The 20,509-nt window shown below is 40.8% G+C and overlaps 1 protein-coding gene across 3 annotated transcripts in view; it reads left to right on the forward strand.

Annotated features, from left to right (window-relative positions):
• STK31 (serine/threonine kinase 31) overlaps positions 1-20,509 on the forward strand; it is a 103,946-nt gene that overhangs the window by 68,144 nt on the left and 15,293 nt on the right. For all 3 annotated transcript variants that reach the window (XM_034760640.1, XM_034760641.1, XM_034760639.1), the window contains exons 16-22: positions 2,045-2,146; positions 3,272-3,352; positions 4,162-4,287; positions 5,335-5,460; positions 5,737-5,823; positions 6,532-6,681; positions 12,050-12,175. In XM_034760640.1, the coding sequence (XP_034616531.1) occupies positions 2,045-2,146; positions 3,272-3,352; positions 4,162-4,287; positions 5,335-5,460; positions 5,737-5,823; positions 6,532-6,681; positions 12,050-12,175 (798 nt within the window). The remainder of the gene's footprint in view (positions 1-2,044; positions 2,147-3,271; positions 3,353-4,161; positions 4,288-5,334; positions 5,461-5,736; positions 5,824-6,531; positions 6,682-12,049; positions 12,176-20,509) is intronic.

Genomic DNA, 20,509 nt, shown 5'->3' on the forward strand with positions numbered 1-20,509 from the left:
AATTGTATGTGTCCTGTTCTGTTTTACCCACATTCGGCCATATATTTCACGTTATAGCAGTCTCGGATGATGACCCAGCACATGTTTGTTTTAAGAACACTTTCACAGCAGATTTGATAAAATGCAAAGAAGGTACTAATGTGAGGTTTCTAAGGATAGATACAGCACTCGACCCAAGGTTTAAGAATCTGAAGTGCCTTCCAAAATCTGAGAGGGACGAGGTGTGGAGAATGCTTTCAGATGTCTTAAAAGAGCAACACTCCGATGCAGAAACTACAGAACCCGAACCACTAAAAATGAAAATCAGCCTTCTGCTGGTGGCATCTGACTCAGATGATGAAAATGAACATGAGTTGGTCTGCTCTGCTTTGGATTGTTATCGAGCAGAACCCGTCATCAGCATGTCTTTTGGAATGGTGATTGAAGCATGAAGGGACATATGAATCTTTAGCACATCTGGCATGTAAATATCTTGCGATGCTGGCTACAACAGTGCCATGCGAACTCCTGTTCTCACTTTCAGGTGACATTGTAAACAAGACATGGGCAGCATTATCTCCTGCAAATTGTAACCAAACTTGTTTGTCTGAGCTATTGTCTGAAGTAGGACTGAGTGGACTTGTAGGTTCTAAAGTTTTATATTGTTTTATTTTTGAATGCAGTTATTTTTTGTACATAATTCTACATTTGTAAGTTCAGCTTTCATGATAAAGAGATTGCAGTACAGTACTGGTATCAGGTGAATTGAAAAATACTATTTTTAGTTTTTTATAATGCAAATATTTTTAATAAAAAATAAATATAAAGTGAGCACTGTATACTTTGTATTTTGTGTTGTAATTGAAATTAATATATTTGAAAATGTATAAAACACCCAAAATATTTAAATAAATGGTATTCTATTATTATTTAACAGTGCGATTAATCACAATTTTTATAATCGTGTAATTATTTTTTTTAATTGCTTGGCAGCCCTAATATTTATTTGTCCGTTTAGAAATGACTTTTTGTTTCTATTTTTTGTTTTATATTCTGCATTATAATATAACATTTTAAAATGTCAAAATGAATATGTAACGAATTTTCTTTCACAAAGTATTTTGAAATGTTCAGGTTCGTTCCAAATTGGAACGCAAAGAGATTTTGAAATCTCAAACTCCTCTGTGAAATGGAATTTGCATTTCTTTCCCCAGCTCTATTTAAAACATTTCCTATTCCAGTACATTTCACAGGGCCTAATCTCCAGTTGCCAGGTAGGCAAGTGTTTGCATTTCTACTGAGCAAGTACCACCTAGCTTGATAAGTGCACATTTAGCCGTGTAGATACTCAAATGTTGATTTGTGTATTTGCAGCCGTATGTGTGGTTTTCCATGTACAGAAAAGTTTCAATGTGTTTGTGTCCCTCACATGTCTTTCTAGGCCAGTGTGCCGGCTCTGGGTCTGAAAATTGGACCCAAAAGTTCCAGTAATGTATCTGATAGAGAATGGTTTTTAAAAAATTATAGGAATCATATGAAAAAAAAAAAGTTCCTCCTCAGAGAGAGAGAGAGAGAGAGAGAGAGAGACAGATCTCTGAAGTGAACATACCCTCCAATCTGATTTTTCATTTCTCTTCCTGTCCAGGTTCTGTAAAGTTTTATTTCTAAAATGAAGCCAATGGCCAGGAACCTTCAGATAAGATCTAAATCTGGTGTAGTATCTTGTCCAGTCATTCAAACCCCTAATTTTATTGTGACAATAATTTAGGCCACACACCTGGGTGAACTGAATGCCCTTTCTAACCATTAGATTTTATTTTATAGAGGATTTCCAAAAAGGAGAATGAAGAAAATTACAGCAAATAGATAATTTAGAAAAGCAAAAAAAAAGGTCTAATGATGTTAGTAACTTACCTTCATCCTAGAATATTTTCGAGAATAAACTGCATTCTCAAATTATAATGTAATATGGAAGCTGCTTTTTAGGTCTTATTTACTAGGTTACATCATATAGTATGATTTCTTGAGGCATATACGATGGCAATTTTATTGTTTCTGCATGCAGTCTGATGATTACAGTGAATATGAAATAACAAAAATAAAAGAAGAAATCACTGGACTGAGAAACAGTCTCATTCAGGAAATATACAATGAACAAGAAGAATATGTAAGTATCAATTTATGTAAGCAACTTAAACTATGGAGTTATATGAACCACTTCTACATTTCAGTTTCATTATTATATACATTCATTCTCAATAAAATCTAAAGGATGAATGTTACAGTACTGAAAGGAAGACTAAAGACACGCTCATATTCAGTAAAGCCTCTGAAATGAAATAATACTCTCCGAGGTGGAGGGAGATAATCATCAGTTTTCCTCTTTTCCACCTGATACACCTTTTTTCAAAATGAATGGTAGAGGAAAATCTGGAAGTGTGAGTCCCAGTCCCTTCACCAGAGCAGTAGGAAGATGATTAGGCAGCACAGTGGCTGAAGAAAGCCTTTATCTGTGTTATACGGGGGATAGGATCAGGGCAGTGAAGAGGGAGGTCCTTCCTCCAAGTTGAAGGCAAGACTGACACCAGTGATCTCCCACTTCCTAAATACTCTGCGTGGAGGGAGGAATCCAGAATCCATGGCCACTCCTCCTTAGAAGTAGGACGGAGGAGGGCAGGAACAGGATCTCTGGTAATGCAGTGCTGGGCATGAGTAACAGTAACGCCTAAATGTTACGGGTTTGTGGGGTGGCTGGAGATGGCAAGAGCTGTGGCCTGTTTCACCAACTCTAAGGTTTGGCCACCTTGCTTCTGATTTCCCCTGCTTGCTCCTGCTGAGATTGGACTACCTCTGGTGGTGGTACTGGGGTTCCCCTCTCTTTGTCCTTTGAACTACTTTCAGGTTGGGGAAGGAGAGGAGAGTAAGTAGGAACTTTTCTTCAGCAGCTGGTCTCTCTCTAGCTGCCTGCCCCTGGCTACTTTGATGAGGAAGGGAGTGGATCATTTTTTTCTAAGGGATGGGGATATCCAGAAGTCCCTAAAATTACCACACAAACCCTGTTTTTAAAAATACATCCAATTGGGCTGTTGTAGTACTGTTGCCGTGAAAAAGTGAAAGCCAGTTGCATTCAGAGTGATGTAACTGGAAGAGGGTAGGTTCCGCCCTTTATATTTTCAGAAATGGATGTTTTGTGGGCATACAGCCCAAACTTCAGTTAATGTATTTTCTGGTATATACTTGTACGTATTGCATGCGGAGGCGGTCGGCATTGATGAATGTAACCCTAATTCAGGAGAGGCTTAGTTGCCTGGTGCAGAAATGGTTCCCTGAGCTGCCACTCCTTCACCCGGAAGCAGGAATTCTGAAGTATATGGTAAGAAGCCCCTGCTGTGTTTCTAAGGGCAGGGAACTGGGAGTATGTATTTGAGAGTAGGGGAAGTAGCTTAATTAAATATGCCATAAAGCAGGTGATGCCAAAGATTCTAGTAAGTGATGAAGTCTTTAAGGGCAGTAGTCCGATTACAAGTTTAAAACTGAAAATATTGTCACGGGCCAAATGAAACTTTAAACAAGTGAGAGATTTCATTATTAACATCCCAAAGAGACTTCTCTCTCTCACACACACTTACAATGTCACCCACTCATGCCAATAACTAGAAAATAAATTCAAATATGGTATCCAGACTTCAGTAGAATTACTCATGCAGCTTGACTGGTCATGTTATGGTTTAATTCACCAACAGTAACACCTAAATGCTGGACCAGCATGAAATGCTAAGACTGGCTGTGTCTGGGGCAGGGTGAAGGGAAGAGAAAACAAAACCCATGTATTATGCATGTCAGGAGCTCAGGTTTTTAATGTCTATGAAGTAGATGGGCAGTCAGTGGCTCATGTATATGACACTGAGAGATTAAATCCAAATGATGTGTATTGAAGGAATGAAGGTCAAGTTAACGTGTTTAACACGGGGGGGAGAGAAGGGAATCACCAAATGGAAACTTTCTCTTTATTTTAAAAAAGACTACTTAATTTAAGCCTAAGTTTGACCTTCCTTACATTATGGTAAGTGCCCTGCATTATCAGTGGTGGTTGATAAATATTAAGCATTCAGCAATATGCAGTGTCTGGATTATTAAGCTAGTTAGTGGCATTTTGGTTGTGTTTGCATGTGTGCGCTCCAGAACTCTGGTGGACTTCTGACAGTCAGCTTAGAACGGGATCTTCTTGATGCTGAACCCCTTAAGGAATTGAGCATGAAGCACCCATTAGTGTGTTTGGAAGTTCAAGAACAGAAGGTTCTTTTAAAGGTAATTTTCTGTCACTGACTTTCAGTTTGTAGCTGTATGTGGAGCTCTCTTGGTAACTTACTGAGTATATTGATCTGCTTGAACTCAGTAACTGCTTCTTTACTACTTTCAATAGTACCCTAGTAAATGCTAATAATTCAGCTAGGCTCTTGGATCACTATCAAAGCAATGTTATTTTTTTGCTGTTTGTCTCCATCTCTCTTCTCCTCTTTCACTTCTCTGGGGGCAGCTGCAAGCATGTCCCTTCCTTTTGCTGACTGCCATTCCTGGGCGTCAGTGGGCCCTACTCTTACTGGCTATCACTCCCTGTTCCTGGTGCATTCAGTCTCCATTGTACTCATACTGACACCTTCCCTACTGATTTCCGGGTGTCTCCTTTGCTTTCCACTGCCACGCTTCCCCTTCTACACACCAGTGTTCGGGAGATCAAGAAGTATGAAGTTAATGGTGGAGCAGTGTAAACCAGTTGTGGGCAACGTGTGGCCTGTCAGGGTAATCTGCTGGCAGGCTGCGAGACCGTTTGTTTACATTGACCGTCCGCAGGCACAACTTCCCACAGCTCCCAGTTGCTGTGGTTTGCTGTTCCCGGCCAATGGGAGCTGAGGGAAGCAGTGCGGGCCTCAAGGACTTGCGGGCCACTGCTTCCCACAGCTCCCATTGTCTGGGAATGGCTAACAGCGGCCACTGGGAGCTGCGGGCGGCCGTGCCTGTGGACAGTCAATATAAACAAACTGTCTCATGGCCCGCCAGTGGCTTACCCTGGTGGGCCGCAGGTTGCCCACCACTGGTGTAAACACTGCTTGTTAACTTGTCTATGATACTGTTCGGTCAGTGGGAACACTGGACCTGCATTGCTAGTCCAACAATTTAAACGTTCACAAAGAAAATTTGGGACTGATCTCTCAGATCCCAGGTTGAGCATATAATTCAATATAATAGGAGGTCACTCAATAGAATTTGTCATGTAATTGTTCGTAAAAATAAAATATAATAATTCCACATTAACAACGTTAATTTAGGAATCAGCTGAAAATTCTTTGTTTTCAGGGCTATTCGGTAGATGTGAGCACAGAGGCAAAAGCGATAGAAAGAGCAGCCAGATATCACAGAGCTTGGAGTGAATTTAAGGAGAAATCTGGATTATTACAGTTGATGTTCCTTTTTTTGTGCAAGGTAAGTTCTAGATTGACATCCTTTTTTGATTATGAATCTTCTAGATGAAAAATAGCAATTTGTTGTTAAAGCTTTTTGTTTTTTTAACCAAAGCTTTGGATAGAAAAACTTCCATGCAGAGCTTACGTAAACAATCAAATGAAATTGATTTGGTTTAATGAGGACTTAATATGTGTTAAATGTGTAATAAAGTTAACTTCACAGTAAATAGATATTTTAACTTGAATCCCCTTCTTTATCAGTCTATTGTCCTTGTTTTTTGTTTTGTTTTTTAAGTCTGATCCTTTGGTATATCTGATGGTCCCATATTACCCAGGAGCAAGTGTAGGAGCACTGCAGGCTAGTTCACCTTTAACTTCAGAAGTAAGTAATAGGGTAATTTATTCAAAATTTCTGCAAGGTTTTTTAACAAATATTTAAACCAACTTGATCCTCTCTTCTCTTATTTCACCTTTTTCTTTGCTGGCCAGTGATGTGGCAATATAACTTGCATTCACGGTTGATGCATGATAAAACTCTGCAAAGGAATATGACAGTTTTTGTTTTTATGAATACCTCAATTTAGTGTCCAGTCACTGGGGCTGGGATTTTCAAACGACCCTGGAGGTGGGGACCTTACTCACGCTCCTTTGAACATTCCAGCTTTTGTTGTTGTTGCTGCTATCCTTTACAGAATATTGGCAAACAAATTTTAAAATACTATGATCATGATTACTCTTGTCTGAGTTTTCATCCTGTCATTTTCTTTCCTACCTGTCCTTCCCCCAAATGACTTTCAACTGTAAACAAGCCATTTGCTGCATAGCCTTCTTTTTAAATAAATGGTCATAAGTTTTGTGAATGGCTTTTTCTCTTGCATTGCGTGTCAGGATAGAGCCAGTTATGAATCCACATATCCGAACGGATATTTACATTTGGGTTTTCAAAATGATTAATCCAGGTGTGATTGGCTTTTTTGACTGGCTCTGCAATCCTTTAGAATCTTACTAAGTGTAGTGTAGTTTCCCATTCACAATACTTGCAATGGTTCTCTTGGCTCCTTCAGTTTTTAAAATTGTTTATTTTCATCAGGAAATACTGAAAGTGATGGAAGGAGTGGCACGTGGTCTGCATACGCTGCACAAAGCGAATATAGTTCATGGATCTCTGCATACAAATAATGTGTTTGCTGTGAATCGAAAACAAGGAATTGTTGGAGATTTTGACTTCACCAAATCAGTGGTAAATTTTTTTTAAAATATTAATCTCACTCAGAATTCTGCATTATGAGTTATATCATGAATGCCTTTCCTATTTTTTTGGTACCCCTTATTGTGAAAATATAAAGATAGGTTTTATTGACAAATTCTTCATTTGCTAGTGTATTTTGAATACTACTTCAAATGTGAAAGCGTGGGCAAACTACAGCCCGCAGGCCACATCTGGCCTGCAGGACCCTCCTGCCTGGCCCCTGAGCTCCTGGCCCGGAGCCCTCCCCTACTGTTCCCCCTCCCCTGCAGCCTCAGCTCTCGGCGGCGGGGCTGCAAGCTCTTGCCGGGCAGTGCAGCTGCAGAGCCACGGCCTGACCCAGTGCTCTGTGCTGGGCGGTGGTGTGGCTGGCTCCAGCTGGGCGGCGCAGCTGCCTGTCCTGGTGCTCTGGACGGTGCGGCTATAGCGCCACCAGCCACCAGTGCTCTAGGAAGCGCGGTAAGGGTGCAGGGAGCAGCAGGGGTTGGATAGAGGGCAGGGGAGTTCGGGGTGGTGATCGGGGGCGGGGGTGTGGATAGGGGTTGGGGCGGTCAGAGGGGAACAGGGGGGTTGAATGGGGGCAGGTATCCCGGGGGGGCAGTCAGGAAGGGGGGGGGGGGGGAGGGGGGGGGGGGGGGGAGGCGGGGGGAGGGGGTCGGGGGGCGGGAAGGGGGGGGGGGGGGGTTAGATAGGGGGCAGGGGCCAGGCCATGTCTGTCTGTTTGGGGAGGCACAGCCTCCCCTAACCGGCCCGCCATACAATTTCAGAAACCCAATGTAGCCCTCAGGCCAAAAAGTTTGCCCGCCCCTGGTGTATGCAATGATTCTGAATAATTCCAAGATAGTGTTGTAAATACTGGTGGAATAAGTTTCTGTAGGCACTATAACCTGAAAAAAAATATGATCTTTACTGAGTATGGCCCTGGTTCAGCAAAGCAGTTAACAAAAGAATATGGGTATTGTTGTATTGGGTCAGCCTTGTCCAAGTCTAGGTTTGTCTAGTCCAATATCCAGTCTCCAACAGTGGCAGCTAAATTCTCTGAAGATTGTGTCTGCACTGAGCATGTTCCATTCATGGGCTGCAGGGGCTGGTCAGGACTTTCTCTGCAGTTGCTCCTCCTGGCAGTCATGGAGTGCTGTCGCGCTGGGCGCAAGAACTGAGAGCAGGAAGTATCTCTGCTGTGCTCTAGGTAATCCTGGAGTCCAGGTAGCCAGAAGGAGGAGAGATGCAGCTGACTAGGGTGTGGACCAGAGACAGAAGAAGCAGGAAGCCTGACAGAATTGAGACTAGAACCTAGTTCTTCTGAGTCCCAGTCCAGTGCTTTACTGCAAGGCCCACCTTCCTTCTCTGGGCTGAGAAGGAATGCTGCCCCGCTAGAGTTATGTACAATAAGGAAACCACCTGGATATCTTTACACATCTCTTCAAATTTCTGCAGATTACATGTTTGATAAGTGGGTCCTGTGTGCTGTAGTATGTTAATCTGCTTTGTGGTTACCTACCCTTTGTTCTAGAGTTGTATGTTGCTATCAAAGTTCTGTCTGTGTCTAGAATGGCTTAGAGAAACATTGGAGAAAAGTATCTTCTCAAATTTCCTTTATTTCAACCATAACATCTCAGTCTGTGTTTCTCCTGGTACTGGAGTATCTTTTCATGGTGGGTACTCTCCAGTATGCAGTACCGGCAAGAGATTTTTAGGGGGTATGGGTTACCGGAAAGACTAGGGGCTAGCCCCCTCCACCTCCCTGATCTGCTCCTTAAAGGAGCAGAACACAGCTAGGGAGGGCATTCATTCATTATATGGCTTTAACAGCACAATGCATATGCTAACAAACTTAAACAAAGGCTGTTAAATTGGTCAGGAGCCCTGGGGTGGGGAGCGGGCCGAACCGGAAGGTGTTTAAACGGTGTTTTTGATTCTGTTTCTCCCCATTGGTCTGAATTATCCATGGCATTCATAGTGCATCACATCAAGTCCAAATCATTAGAGGAATGCCTCTGCTTGCACTGACCAGAGGATGTTTGGATTCTGATGTCAGCCCAGTTCTGCAGCCTGACAGGAATCAGGTGTTGTCCCCGGTATACATAGAATTCTTCTTTGTAGCCAAACTAGTCTAATATGCATTTTGCTAACTGGAGCTGGAGCAGCAAAACAAAGAAAACAAATGCCTCATTTTCCAGCTTTGTGGGTGAGAGAACTATACGTGAAGATTATAATGCCGGACACTGACAAACTTTAACCAGCTGCCTCAGGAATCTGCCAAGAACTTTGCTGAAAATATGTTCCTTATCTTAGCAACAGAGCTAAGGCTTATCAAGCATCTGCCCACCTTTATTCAAATGACACTCCTTCTGATCTGATAGCTCAGGCATTGTCGTTTCATCTAGAACAATTTACAAACTTGGAACCTAACCCTGTAAATCCTTAATCATTTGATCAATCCCATTGAAGACAATGGGACTATTTGCATGTCTATGGACCGCTTTTGTGGTAAGAGTTTCAGGAGTCTGTTCTGTTCCTATAAAGGAAGTTGAATCTCCCATTGAAATCCAGTGTTTGTGTACAATATCATAATGCAGTTTAGGATACAGGTCTATTTAAAATTTGTCTTTTAATAAGTCATACATATGCTGAAATGGCTCCTCACCCAACTCCCATAAAAACAGACTGAAATACTGCATATTTTGGGGAAAAGTGAGTAGTTAAGCATGTTGATGTTTGTATATACAAACACCCATTTCATCACTGTACTGGAAAATATAGCTGAACTTAATTTTCTATGGAATTTGAAGAAAGTTGAACAGATCCAATTGTTTTCTGTGTTAATCAGTGTGAACCTGAAAAAAAGACATGTTTTCTAAGAGAAAAGACTCAATCCATACTTATTGAAATTTTTTTCCCTTCCAACTGTTGTTCAGAAGGTGCTACAAGACACATACATATGTAACTTCATGAGCAGAGGGTGGAGAGGATACCCTCCCACATTGACCAGCAAAATAAATAAATAAATAAATAAAATCTCAGAGTTCACAGATTTGCAAACCTAAAAACCTGTTATGCTTTAAACCACCTCAGCACATACCAGGTTTATGAACATTAAAGAGTTAACTGCAAAGGAACTCTGAAGCCCGCTAACCTGAAAGTGTGCCAGCTAGTATGCCCTCACTGACTAAAGGTGCAGTCACACCTGAACAGCTAAAAATTAACCTGACCCTTTTAAGCTAAACAGAGTCATGTCACTGGCTCCATCTCTGTTGTTACATAACAGATAACAAAGCTCCAGTGGGGCATGGTGCTGGCACATAAGGTCTCAGGTACGTGGTGTGATTTTTCAGAATCTCTTTGGGGAATAGTCATGTAGGTGAAATAGCTGGTACTTATGATTATGCTATTTCTATGCATGTATATTCATCTTGGTATCTGAAGTTATGAATATTAGTTGTGTTTACTACATGCTTGCTCCTGTGGTAATGCCCAATAGGTATTTAGCCAACACATGAAGGGACAAGTCAAGTTGAATGGCCCATTAAGGAACATTTAGTTCACAGTGGACCCAGGAAAACGCCTGTCTACACTTAATGGACTTTTTGTGAATGTTCTAACTAGAATATGGGTGGGGGGGATAGATATGTAACTTGCCCATGTGACTCCAAACACCATCTTTCACAGTAAGAACAGATTTCCCTTTACTTGGCACTTGGCAGAAGCTCAAAAGGCCTTGTCTGGAAACATACATCAATTTTGCCTCTTTCCTGCTCCAGCCTCTGGACTCTGAACATATACTAATGGGAGCATTCTAACCAAGGGACTGAGGACTTTAAGGTAATCTGGAGCCTTCATATTTCCTTCATCCTTTGTAGATGGACTTATGAGTTGGATATGGTACAAAGACTGTTCTAGCCTCATTGATTGCTGATTTCTCCCTTGCAATGGACAAAGATCAGATGTCTGCTGGCTTTCTCACATGAGTCAGCAGTCTTTGATACCTGTGGTATAAGCAACATAGTCCTTGCTTGAGTGGTTTTGTTCTTTCCTCTCCAAATGTCAAAGCCTGTTCCCATTGAACTCAATAGCAAAACTCCTTTTAATCTCAAAGGGAACAGGATTTGGCCCCAAGAGATGAGTGATTTCAATCAATTACTTATCTGTCCAGAGACAGTTCTCATGCACGTTCTGCCAGGTTGATTTTGATTGCCGCTCCTGTATGTCATGCTGAGGAAAATAATAAAACAATTTGGGCTGCAGTTCTGTCAAGATGTACATGGCACACACAGGTCTATGCCTCTTTTCTATCAAACCCAGATGGCGCAGCATCTTCGCTTTCCTAGTGCCTGGCAGAGAACAATACTTAGATAAAGACAAGCTGGCAGAAGCTTAGTTTGGACATAACACACTATCAGTGCCTCCCTTAAGGGAAAGTGGAGTGATTGTCCTTCCTAGCCTTCTTTCATTTAAGAGGTTTTCAATTTGGGGTGCTGCTAGATCCTCGATGATACCTGGAAGTACAGGTGGCACCAGGGGCCTAAAGCATCATTTTACAACTGCATCTGTTTAGCAGATGCAGTTGTAAAATTTTAGACTGGTAAGGGTGATGTCGGAGGGGACGGGGAGAGTGTGGGGGCCCCAGGCTGGGCAGGGAGGAGTCATGTGCCCTCCCTTGTGTCCCTCCCATGAGTGCAGTACCGGCAAGAAAAGATTTCTACTTGCACCACTGGACTAGAGCCTAGTTCTTCTGAGTCCTAGTCCAGTGCTTTACTGCAAGGCCCACCTTCCTTCTCTGGACTGAGAAGGAATGCTTCCCCTCTAGAGTTATGTACAATAAGGCAGCCAGCTGGATATCTTTACATACCTCTTCAAATTTCTGCAGATTACATGTTTGATAAGTGGGTCCTGTGTGCTGTAGTCTGTTAATCTGCTTTGTGGTTACCTACCCTTTGTTCTAGAGTTGTATGTTGCTATCAAAGTTCTGTCTGTGTCTAGAATGGCTTAGAGAAACATTGGAGAACAGTAACTTCTCAAATTTGTTTCATTTTGACCATAACATCTCAGTCTGTGTTTCTCCTGGTACTGGAGTATCTTTTCATGTGTAATTTTTGGTATTAGAATTGTTATTTTTCATGATGTGTGAGCAAGAACCAGCTAGTCCTGTGTTTTAAGAGTGATACTTCATTGCCTTTATTCCCTCTGTGCTCCATTTTTCGGTGATAGGAGACCTTTTCAATCCTCTGTTTGGACTATCATTGAAGGAAAAAATGTAAGGCAAAGCTGTTCATGTGAGATCATGAGGAATGGGAAGGAATGTTCATTTTACTGTATTGTCAGTTTGGCTTAAAATTGCTGATTGTAATGTTGTCCCTTCTAGGATCAGCGTGCCTCTGCGAACTCTATGGTAGTGGGCAACTTGAACTTAATTTCCCCTGAATTAAGAATGGGACACCTGGCATCTCCATCCTCTGACATGTATGCCTATGGCTGCCTTCTATTCTGGGTATGTTATTGCTTATGAAAATAACGTTTGGTTAATATCATGAAAATATATATATAGTAGGTGTTATAAATAGCAATAAATGTTATGTCCCTCTTCTGTTTTAACCTGTCCTATTGTAATGAATGCTCATATTTTAAATTGAGTGCTGTGAGCAGAGGGAATGGGAATTAGGTCTGTGAGCAGAAGAATGCATTTTTCAATACAATTTACAGTGTGGCTTGTCTCCCTAAACAGCAGCACTTAATAAAATGAGGCTTTTGTTCTGTACACTGCAGCTTGTCAGTACTACTATATTTCTTATCCTTTCTGTGTAAGCTGCTTTCTCTAGCTTCATCTGCAGGTCAGTAGATAGTTGCCTTCATTTTCCATCCCTCCCGTGTTCTGAGTCAAGAATGGGATTGTCAGGTGCTCTTTTTCCTGCAGTATCACTTGGATTTTCATTCCACCTGTGGTATCAAGTCAAGGAAGAGAAAATGCCCCATTTTCAGTTAGTTACTGGATCATATTAGGTAATATGCTCTGCCATAACTCATGCTGCTCTCATCTATCCTGGTTTTCTGTTGCTTTACTTCTGTGCCCCTTTGCTTAGGGTTCTGAGGATTCTAAGAACATAAATATGGCTGTTGTAGAGTGTAGCAAGCCGCCAACTCACCGGTGCGGCACCTCCTGTTGGTCAGTCTGGGAATTAGCTCATCCACTCAGGAGCGCCCTCCTGGGGCCGGTTTCTCCCCTGCCCTTACCTGCTCCTCTGCAGTCCCTTTGTCTCCTCCAGTTCAGGCCCTGCGTCCCTCCCAGACCACGGTGCCCCTTACCTTGGGGTACTGCCCCCCGGCAGTGTCCCCACACTCTGGGTCTCCCCTCCTCAGGGGAATCCCAATCCCCCTATACCCACCTTGCCTCAGTGGCTACTTCTACTGCCCTTCTCTTAGGGGCAAACTGCAGTCTGTAATGGCCACTCATCACTGGCAAGGGGGTTGGACCTAGTGCCTTTGTAGTCCCAGCTGCCTCCTTGAAGCCCTAGTACCTCCCCTGGCGTTTAGCAAGGCTTCAGCCTGGGGACTCAGCAGACCAGAGCTCCTCAGCTCTGTCTGCCCCCTTCCCCAGCCCTCTCTGCCTCAGGTACCCTGCTTGCTCTCCCAGGCAGCCTGGTCCTCTCTGCTCCCCAGCTGGAGCAAGAGTCTCTACCAGGCAGCTAGGTCCTTCTTGCTCCACTGCTGGAGCAAGACTCTCACGGCTCCTTACTCACAGCCCTCTTATCAGGGCCACCTATGGCCAGCTCCCCAGCCAGCCTCCCTCAGCTGCTCTCACTCCTTTTATCCCTGTTACACAGACATATGTTTGTGCAAAATTCTAATTTAGAGAGGCTCCGTCGTAAGGGTCAGTATTATGAATATAGGAATTTGGAGAAATGCCCAGGAAGCAGGGGTGGAGAACAGTATGGCTGTGCCCAGCAGTCCACCACAGAAGCTCTCTAGTTTGTTTTTAATAAAAAAATTATTCCTGTCTCTTTCACTGATTTGCTGTTTAATAAGGACCCCAAGATCATTACATGGTGTCAGAAGTGCCGTATGAAAAGGAGACTGTAGTAATTATGAGGTTTACTCTTGTGTTTGAAACAGAAAGGGGAACACGTAGAGCAGCAAACAGAGAAGAACAAAGGCTATTTTATGTATTTTATGAGCCCAAAAGTAGCTCGACTAGCTTAAGAAGAGAAGAATGCTAAAAATGGATGTGTTGCAACCTCCATCCAGTCTGTAGTTGATGGGCAATGCTTCAGAGAACTGAAAAAAATTCCGACAGAGATTTGAATTGTGCTTAAGCAGCCATAGAGGCAGAGGAAAAAAATTATAAAGCAAAATCATCAGTCTTTTTAATGATGTTGGTGAGGATGCTTTGGATATTTGTAACAACTTTAAGTTTGAAGAAGATGAAAGCATGAGATTAAGTAAAATTTTGACTAAATTTGAGGAACATTGCATGCCAGAAGGAATGAGATCTTTGAGAGAGACTAATTCTTTACATGCATGCAAAAAACTGGTAATATCATAGAGCAATATGTGACAGAATTAAGGAGACTCAGTAAGACCTGTGACTTTGGTGAGCTGACGGAATTTCTGGTCAGAGATAAAATAATTTGTGGCATTCAAGACAATGTGTTGAGTGAGAGCTCGAGAGCTCCGTGAAGGAGATATAACTTTAGGAAAGCTCTCCAGATGTGCAGAGTAGCAGAAACTACGAAAATGCAAACCAAAGAACTGAATTCACAAGAAGGGATTATCCACAAACTAACTACAAAAGAATATAGCCAGAAAAGGTCAAATCAAAAAGTGGAACCACTCGCTATGAAAATCACTGCTGGGGAGAGACTTGGAACACACGGTTATGAGGAATGTGTGGATCACAGCATGGCCCCAAACAGTGTATTGCCTTTGGGGGAAACTTTCATAAATGTGGGGAAAATAATCATTTTGCAAAATGCTGCTCATCCCAAATGCAGAAAAGTCAAGTGCATTCAGTTGATGACAACCTGGTTGAGCAGTTTTACATAGAGGTGCTGGGATCAAACAGACCTAATGAGAGGGACTGGATACTGCCTATGAAAGTGAATGTAACAATTATTCCACTCAAACGTGACATAGGCCCTCAGGTTAATATACTATCTGAACAAGATTGAGACTGAAAATAAGACTAAAACTTGGATCAACAAAAATAAAAGTAACTGGTTATTCTGGAACAAATCTACCTGTATCAACTATAAAAACCCTATATACAGGTTCCTGTTCTTTGCAGTGCCAAAAGAGGTGATACCAATTTTAGGCCTTGTCACCTGTGGAAAAACTCAAACTGGTATAATGGGTGCTCTCACTACAAGATCATACTGAACCTGGCTATGAGGCACTCATTTGGAAATATCATGATCTGTTTCAAGGATTGGGTTGATTGCAGGATGAACACTCAATCCAGATAAACAAGCAGGTCCCTCCAGTTTTACATCCATGTGGAAAGGTGCCATTTGCACTCTGTGATAAACTCAGGGCTCAGCTCACAAGGATGGAAGCAATGCAAGTAATGCAAAAAATTGAGGAGCCAGGGGAATGGGTAAGCTCCCTAGTTATTGTGGAGAAAAATAATGGCAAGCTGCACACATGCTTAAGTTCAAGAGACCTCAATAAAGCTATAAAAAGAGAACATTTCAAACAGGGCCATCCCTAGAGACTGACTTTTGTTGTAGATATTTTTTCCAATGAAGGATGTAAAACCTGATAAGATTTCAGCCATTGAAAGGATGCCTCATCCCCCAGTCAAAGAAAGATGTCCAACAGTTCCTGGGAATGATTAATTATCTTGTAAAATTCATACCTAATCTGTCTACAAAAGCAGCAGCTTTGAGGAAACTCCTAGAAAAACAAGAATGGTACTGGGGTGCAGAACAGGAGGAATCTGAAACAACAGCTGATGCACGAGCCCGTGATGAAATTCTATGCACCAGGCAGGCCAATTAAAATTTCAGCAGATGCTTCACAGTCTGGGTTAGATGCAATGATTTTACAGAAACAAGAGGACTGTTTGCAATCAGTAGCATAGACATCCAAATCACTGACTGAGGCAAAACCAAGATACGTACAGATTGTGAAGGAGCTTTTAGGAATATCGTTTGCCTGTGAAAGAGCCAATCAATATATTTATGGCTAGACAGTGGTTGTTGAAATGGACTCACCCCTATTAGTATATTAGTATTATTTGGCAAACAACTAAGTGGCTGTACCTTAAGGTTTTAAAGAATGATGATAAAGCCGAAAAGTATGATTTGATTGTAGCCCACACACCTGGTAAATTCATGTTCACTGCAGATGCACTTTCCAGACAGTGACTCCCACTACTAAACCAGAGAGGACCTTGGAGATAGAGATGCAAGCCTATGTAGAATTGGTTTGTAAAGTCAATTCCCTTAGGTAACAAGAAACTGCAACAGATAAGAGGGGAAACGGAGAAAGATGAATCATTGGGGATCCTTTAAAAAGTCATAGTTATAGGGTGGCTTGAAGCAGGGTGGATTTGATTTAAATCATGATTTAAATCACTAGTCAGGAAGACTTGATTTAATAATGGATTTCTACATAAAAGTGCATTATTGTTGGTTGTTATAACCTTAATACATATTCTTCACAACCCAGAGATAGATGTAGGTTTCATTTTTAGAAGGTACACACTATACATTTTAAAGTGATTTATTTTGAAAACTTTTCAGCTTAGTTTTACAGCTATATCAGAAAATGAATGATTGGTTATTTCTTTTACCAAAGGTAATTGAAGCAGATATTTATGAAGTCATTGGGAGGTGAACTATTTCCAATTCAACAGATTAATCATTAATATTTGGAGGATTTTCTTGCCATGCTGTATTAGGAGGAGAACATCACCAGACAGACATTTAAATTGTTTTATGTAATTAAAACAATAATATTATGTATTCTGGATTTTTTTCTTCAACAGCAAACATATAATGTTTTAACAAAACAAGCATATGAATTTTTGAGTTTAGTTAAACATCCAAGTTTTTTAAAATCAGGTTTGTTTTTGTTAAAATTGTTTTTAACTAAAATAGTTAAATGAAATATTTAAAAAAAAAAGAAAAGAAAAATTAAATCATCTATGTCAGCCAGGTCAACATGAGAAACTTAAAATATTGGCTTCTGCAGCTAATTCAGTCATCTTCACCTTCATTTTTCTGTTTGTTCATAATCTGGAAAAGAAACACAAGCTTTCCTGCTTTTTCAGGTCCCAAACGATTTCTCAATTTGGAATGTATTAGTCCAAAGGAAGAAAATACTCTTTCTACATCGGCAGAAGAAGCTACTGCTGTTAAAAGTGAGATTATCACTTCAATAGTCTCTGAATCTGAGTGCTTAAATTACTTCCACCGTTCACTGGTGTGACTTTCCTTAAAACATCATCAGCAAACATATATTTCGTGAATGGTTCACCCTTAGCTCTAAAGTTTATTATAGTTGGCATTATGGAGGGATGATTGCTGGATGTCCATGTCATAGCCAACTCCTCTTCTTCAGGAATTAAGGTTTGACCTTGGTACCGAGTATTGAGAATATTTGCAAGAAAATGAGCTGGAGATAGTGCTTGTCCCTTTGGTTGTTTTAATGCTTGTAATTTAACTCTGTCATTGCACATTTCTCTTTTTAAGATCTCACTCAGTTCCTTCCAAATATCAACAGCGTCAGTAATAAAACAGCTATTTCCCTGCATTTTGTTCAAGGCTACAGAAGTAGGGTTCGGGGTACCCAGCATGTGTTCAACATTTCTCTTAAGCCCACTGTTGAGAACTTTGACTATGACTGTGCCATCTATTTTTTCACGATTTTGTTCGCAAACTGTCATCAGATTAGGCCAGTTCTTGATATAGTGCTCAAAACAGTCCACTACTGAGTTCCATCGCACATCTTGTGGGAATTAGCTTGGTTCCTCCCACTTTTTTCAGAGCAGCTGCTGCAAAGTGGTTGTTAGGGAAGTATTTTGCAGTTTCAACAACATTAGCCTTTATTTCTGGAACACTGAAGTCTTTGGCTAGGAGGTGCATCAAATGAGCATTGCAACCATATGTTATTAGCTTGGGACTCTTCTAAATAATTTCTTCTCATCTTGGATACATTTGCAGCATTGTCTATGACCAAGCTGCGTACTAGACATTTGAATTTTTTTCTCAGTTTGTTATAACTTTTACTGCCACTTCTTGTAAGTATTCTGCTGTGTGTGCATTTCTTGATGTATCAGTTGTTTCTGTAAGGAAGACATTCCCTTCTTCTGTTGTCACACAAGCACATACAACAGGATCATTGTGGACATTGCTCCACCCATCAAGACACAGGTTAACAATTTCAACCTCTAGACCTTTTGCACACTGCTCAATTTCTCTTTCATACACTTTATCCAGCAATTTTCCTTCAGCATCTGCTCTGTTGGGTGGACTGTAGCCTGGTCTTAATGACTGAACCATGTTAATGAAATGTGGATTCTCAATCATACGGAAAGGAGAGTTTGTTGCATAAACAAACTGGGCAATATTTTCATCAGTTACCTCTTTTTGTAATCTACTGGTTCTTATCACAAACTTATCTATGATTGTTTCTGGATGTTGGAGATGTTTTTTTCTTTTTGCTACAGGTGCTATACTGTGGCTATGTGACATACATGATGTGACTGAAACACTATCATTGGCAGATACCTCTGAAACTACAGAAAATGATTATCTCGAAGGTGGATAGTCTTCAGAATCCTGTATGTTGAGGATGGATTCTCCTAAACAAAATAAGTCAATGCAGTTATTTAATTAATATTACCATACTGCTCATTTAGTATTACTCATTGCATTCATTGACACTCAGTACTACTTTAAAGGTGAAATTGTAAAAGGAAGATCTGCCTATTTCAACTATTTACTTTTTTATCACAACTGCATCTAAAATGATAGTACCATAGAGTAACAACTATATATTTTTTCTCAAACATGAGAATTCAAGAATAGTCCAGAAGGAAGACAGGCAGCCCTTAAGAAAGAAGTATGAAATAAAAAAGTTTACCAACCTGGAGATCCTGAATGTTCAGACATGTTCCTTTCATCATCTTCAACACATCCTCCTCCTGAGAAGGAACACTTCTCATGATATTGTTTCATTCAGGCAACCAGGCCTTGCATTTCTTTGTTGCACTGTTTGCATTTTTCACGCATGCCTGTCTTACCCACAGGTAGAGGAACTTCATTAAAATATTCCAAAACTGGGTCTTTTTTATGGCCTGTTGCCATTATAGGTTTTCCCTTCTAGTGAGAGAATGGTATGGTAGATCTCAAATCAATGAAGGCTACACTCAGAAAGACCTCAGGACATCTGGAATATGCTGCATAAACAGTTTTACTTTTGTTTCTGCCTGTCCCTCCCTTCTCACATTTATCTCCAGACTTCTTCTCCTTGTCCAGATCTATTCTGCCCACAACAATCTTCTATTCATTGAACTTTTAGAAACTGCACTTTTGGAGAGAGGTAAGGGATTGACTTTGTGTATACAAATTTGCAGAGAGACAGTAGGGTTGAGGTCTGTTATTTCTCACTTCTATTTATTTATTTATTTATTTACAAACATTTTTGCTGTTAAGAAGCGTGTTATCTCTGGAGACACAAATCCACAGTTTGAGAACTGCAAAACTAAGCATCTCTGATGGTATCTTCTAGACTGAACACTGAGTCTCATTGCGTACATAGAAAGATTAAGCTAAATAATCTATACAGAAGTCCCTGGAACTCTATAAGATTGGGTCCCTAATCCAGGAACTATTGGAGCTCGTTTACAACATTTTTCTTAAACATTACATGAATATATTTTCATACTATAGAATTAGAATTTATAATCCCTATTCCATGATGCGATATCTTTGAGCTATAATGTATCTTAATTAAAACCTATCTTTAGATAGGTTTTTTCCCTCAAAAAGTATTTTATCAAAAAAATCTGATTTAAATAAAAAAAAAATCATTGATTTTTTTTATCCATCCTGGCCTGAAGAAATAAGAAGTTGCTGTCCAAGTATAAGAGACTATTGGAACTGCAAACATTAGATGGGGTGATTTTCAAGAGCAGCAAGGTTGCAATACCAATGATCCTCTGGGAAGAAATGCTATAGAAGATCATGAGGGTCATTTAGGAATTGAGAAGTGTAAATAATGAGCACGAGAGAGGTGATGTGTTGGCTGTGGATCAATCACAACATTACTTACTAATGTGGTAGGAAACAGCTTTTCATGCTTGAAAAACAAGTCATGCCAACAGGCAGAACCACTAAGACCTCAATCCATTTCACTAAGGGCTTATGAGAAGGTAGGCCCTGATTTATTTAGCTGGCATAATAAATAGGTTAAAGTATATGTATTCCTGCATGTAGGGAGTAATGTGAATTTTACATACAAAACACACAATTCTTAGAAGAAAGAATGCAACACAAGCTTTAGGCCATAACAAGTTCAATCCTAAATTCAGTGCTGACATAAGCAGGTGTTGCCCCTATTTCTCAGTATTGTGGAAAGAAGTTCATTGATGGAGTTAAGAATGGAGTGGTAACATCTACTGTGCCTTTATCCAGCATTGACTGCTAAGCAGTGCCAGTGGCCACTGGAATGCTGCTAAAGAACACTTTGGTACTGGAGATGTTTCTTCCTGGGAAACTGAAAATTCTATGTCCTTGCCCTGCATAACCACTGGGAGTGTGTATGGGGGAGGGAAATCGCCTGGTACTTTTCACAAGAAAAGAAACCCTTCTATTCCCTAACC

The sequence above is a fragment of the Trachemys scripta genome, chromosome 2, assembly GCF_013100865.1.
Source record: "Trachemys scripta elegans isolate TJP31775 chromosome 2, CAS_Tse_1.0, whole genome shotgun sequence".
In the NCBI taxonomy this organism is placed as follows: Eukaryota; Metazoa; Chordata; order Testudines; family Emydidae; genus Trachemys; species Trachemys scripta.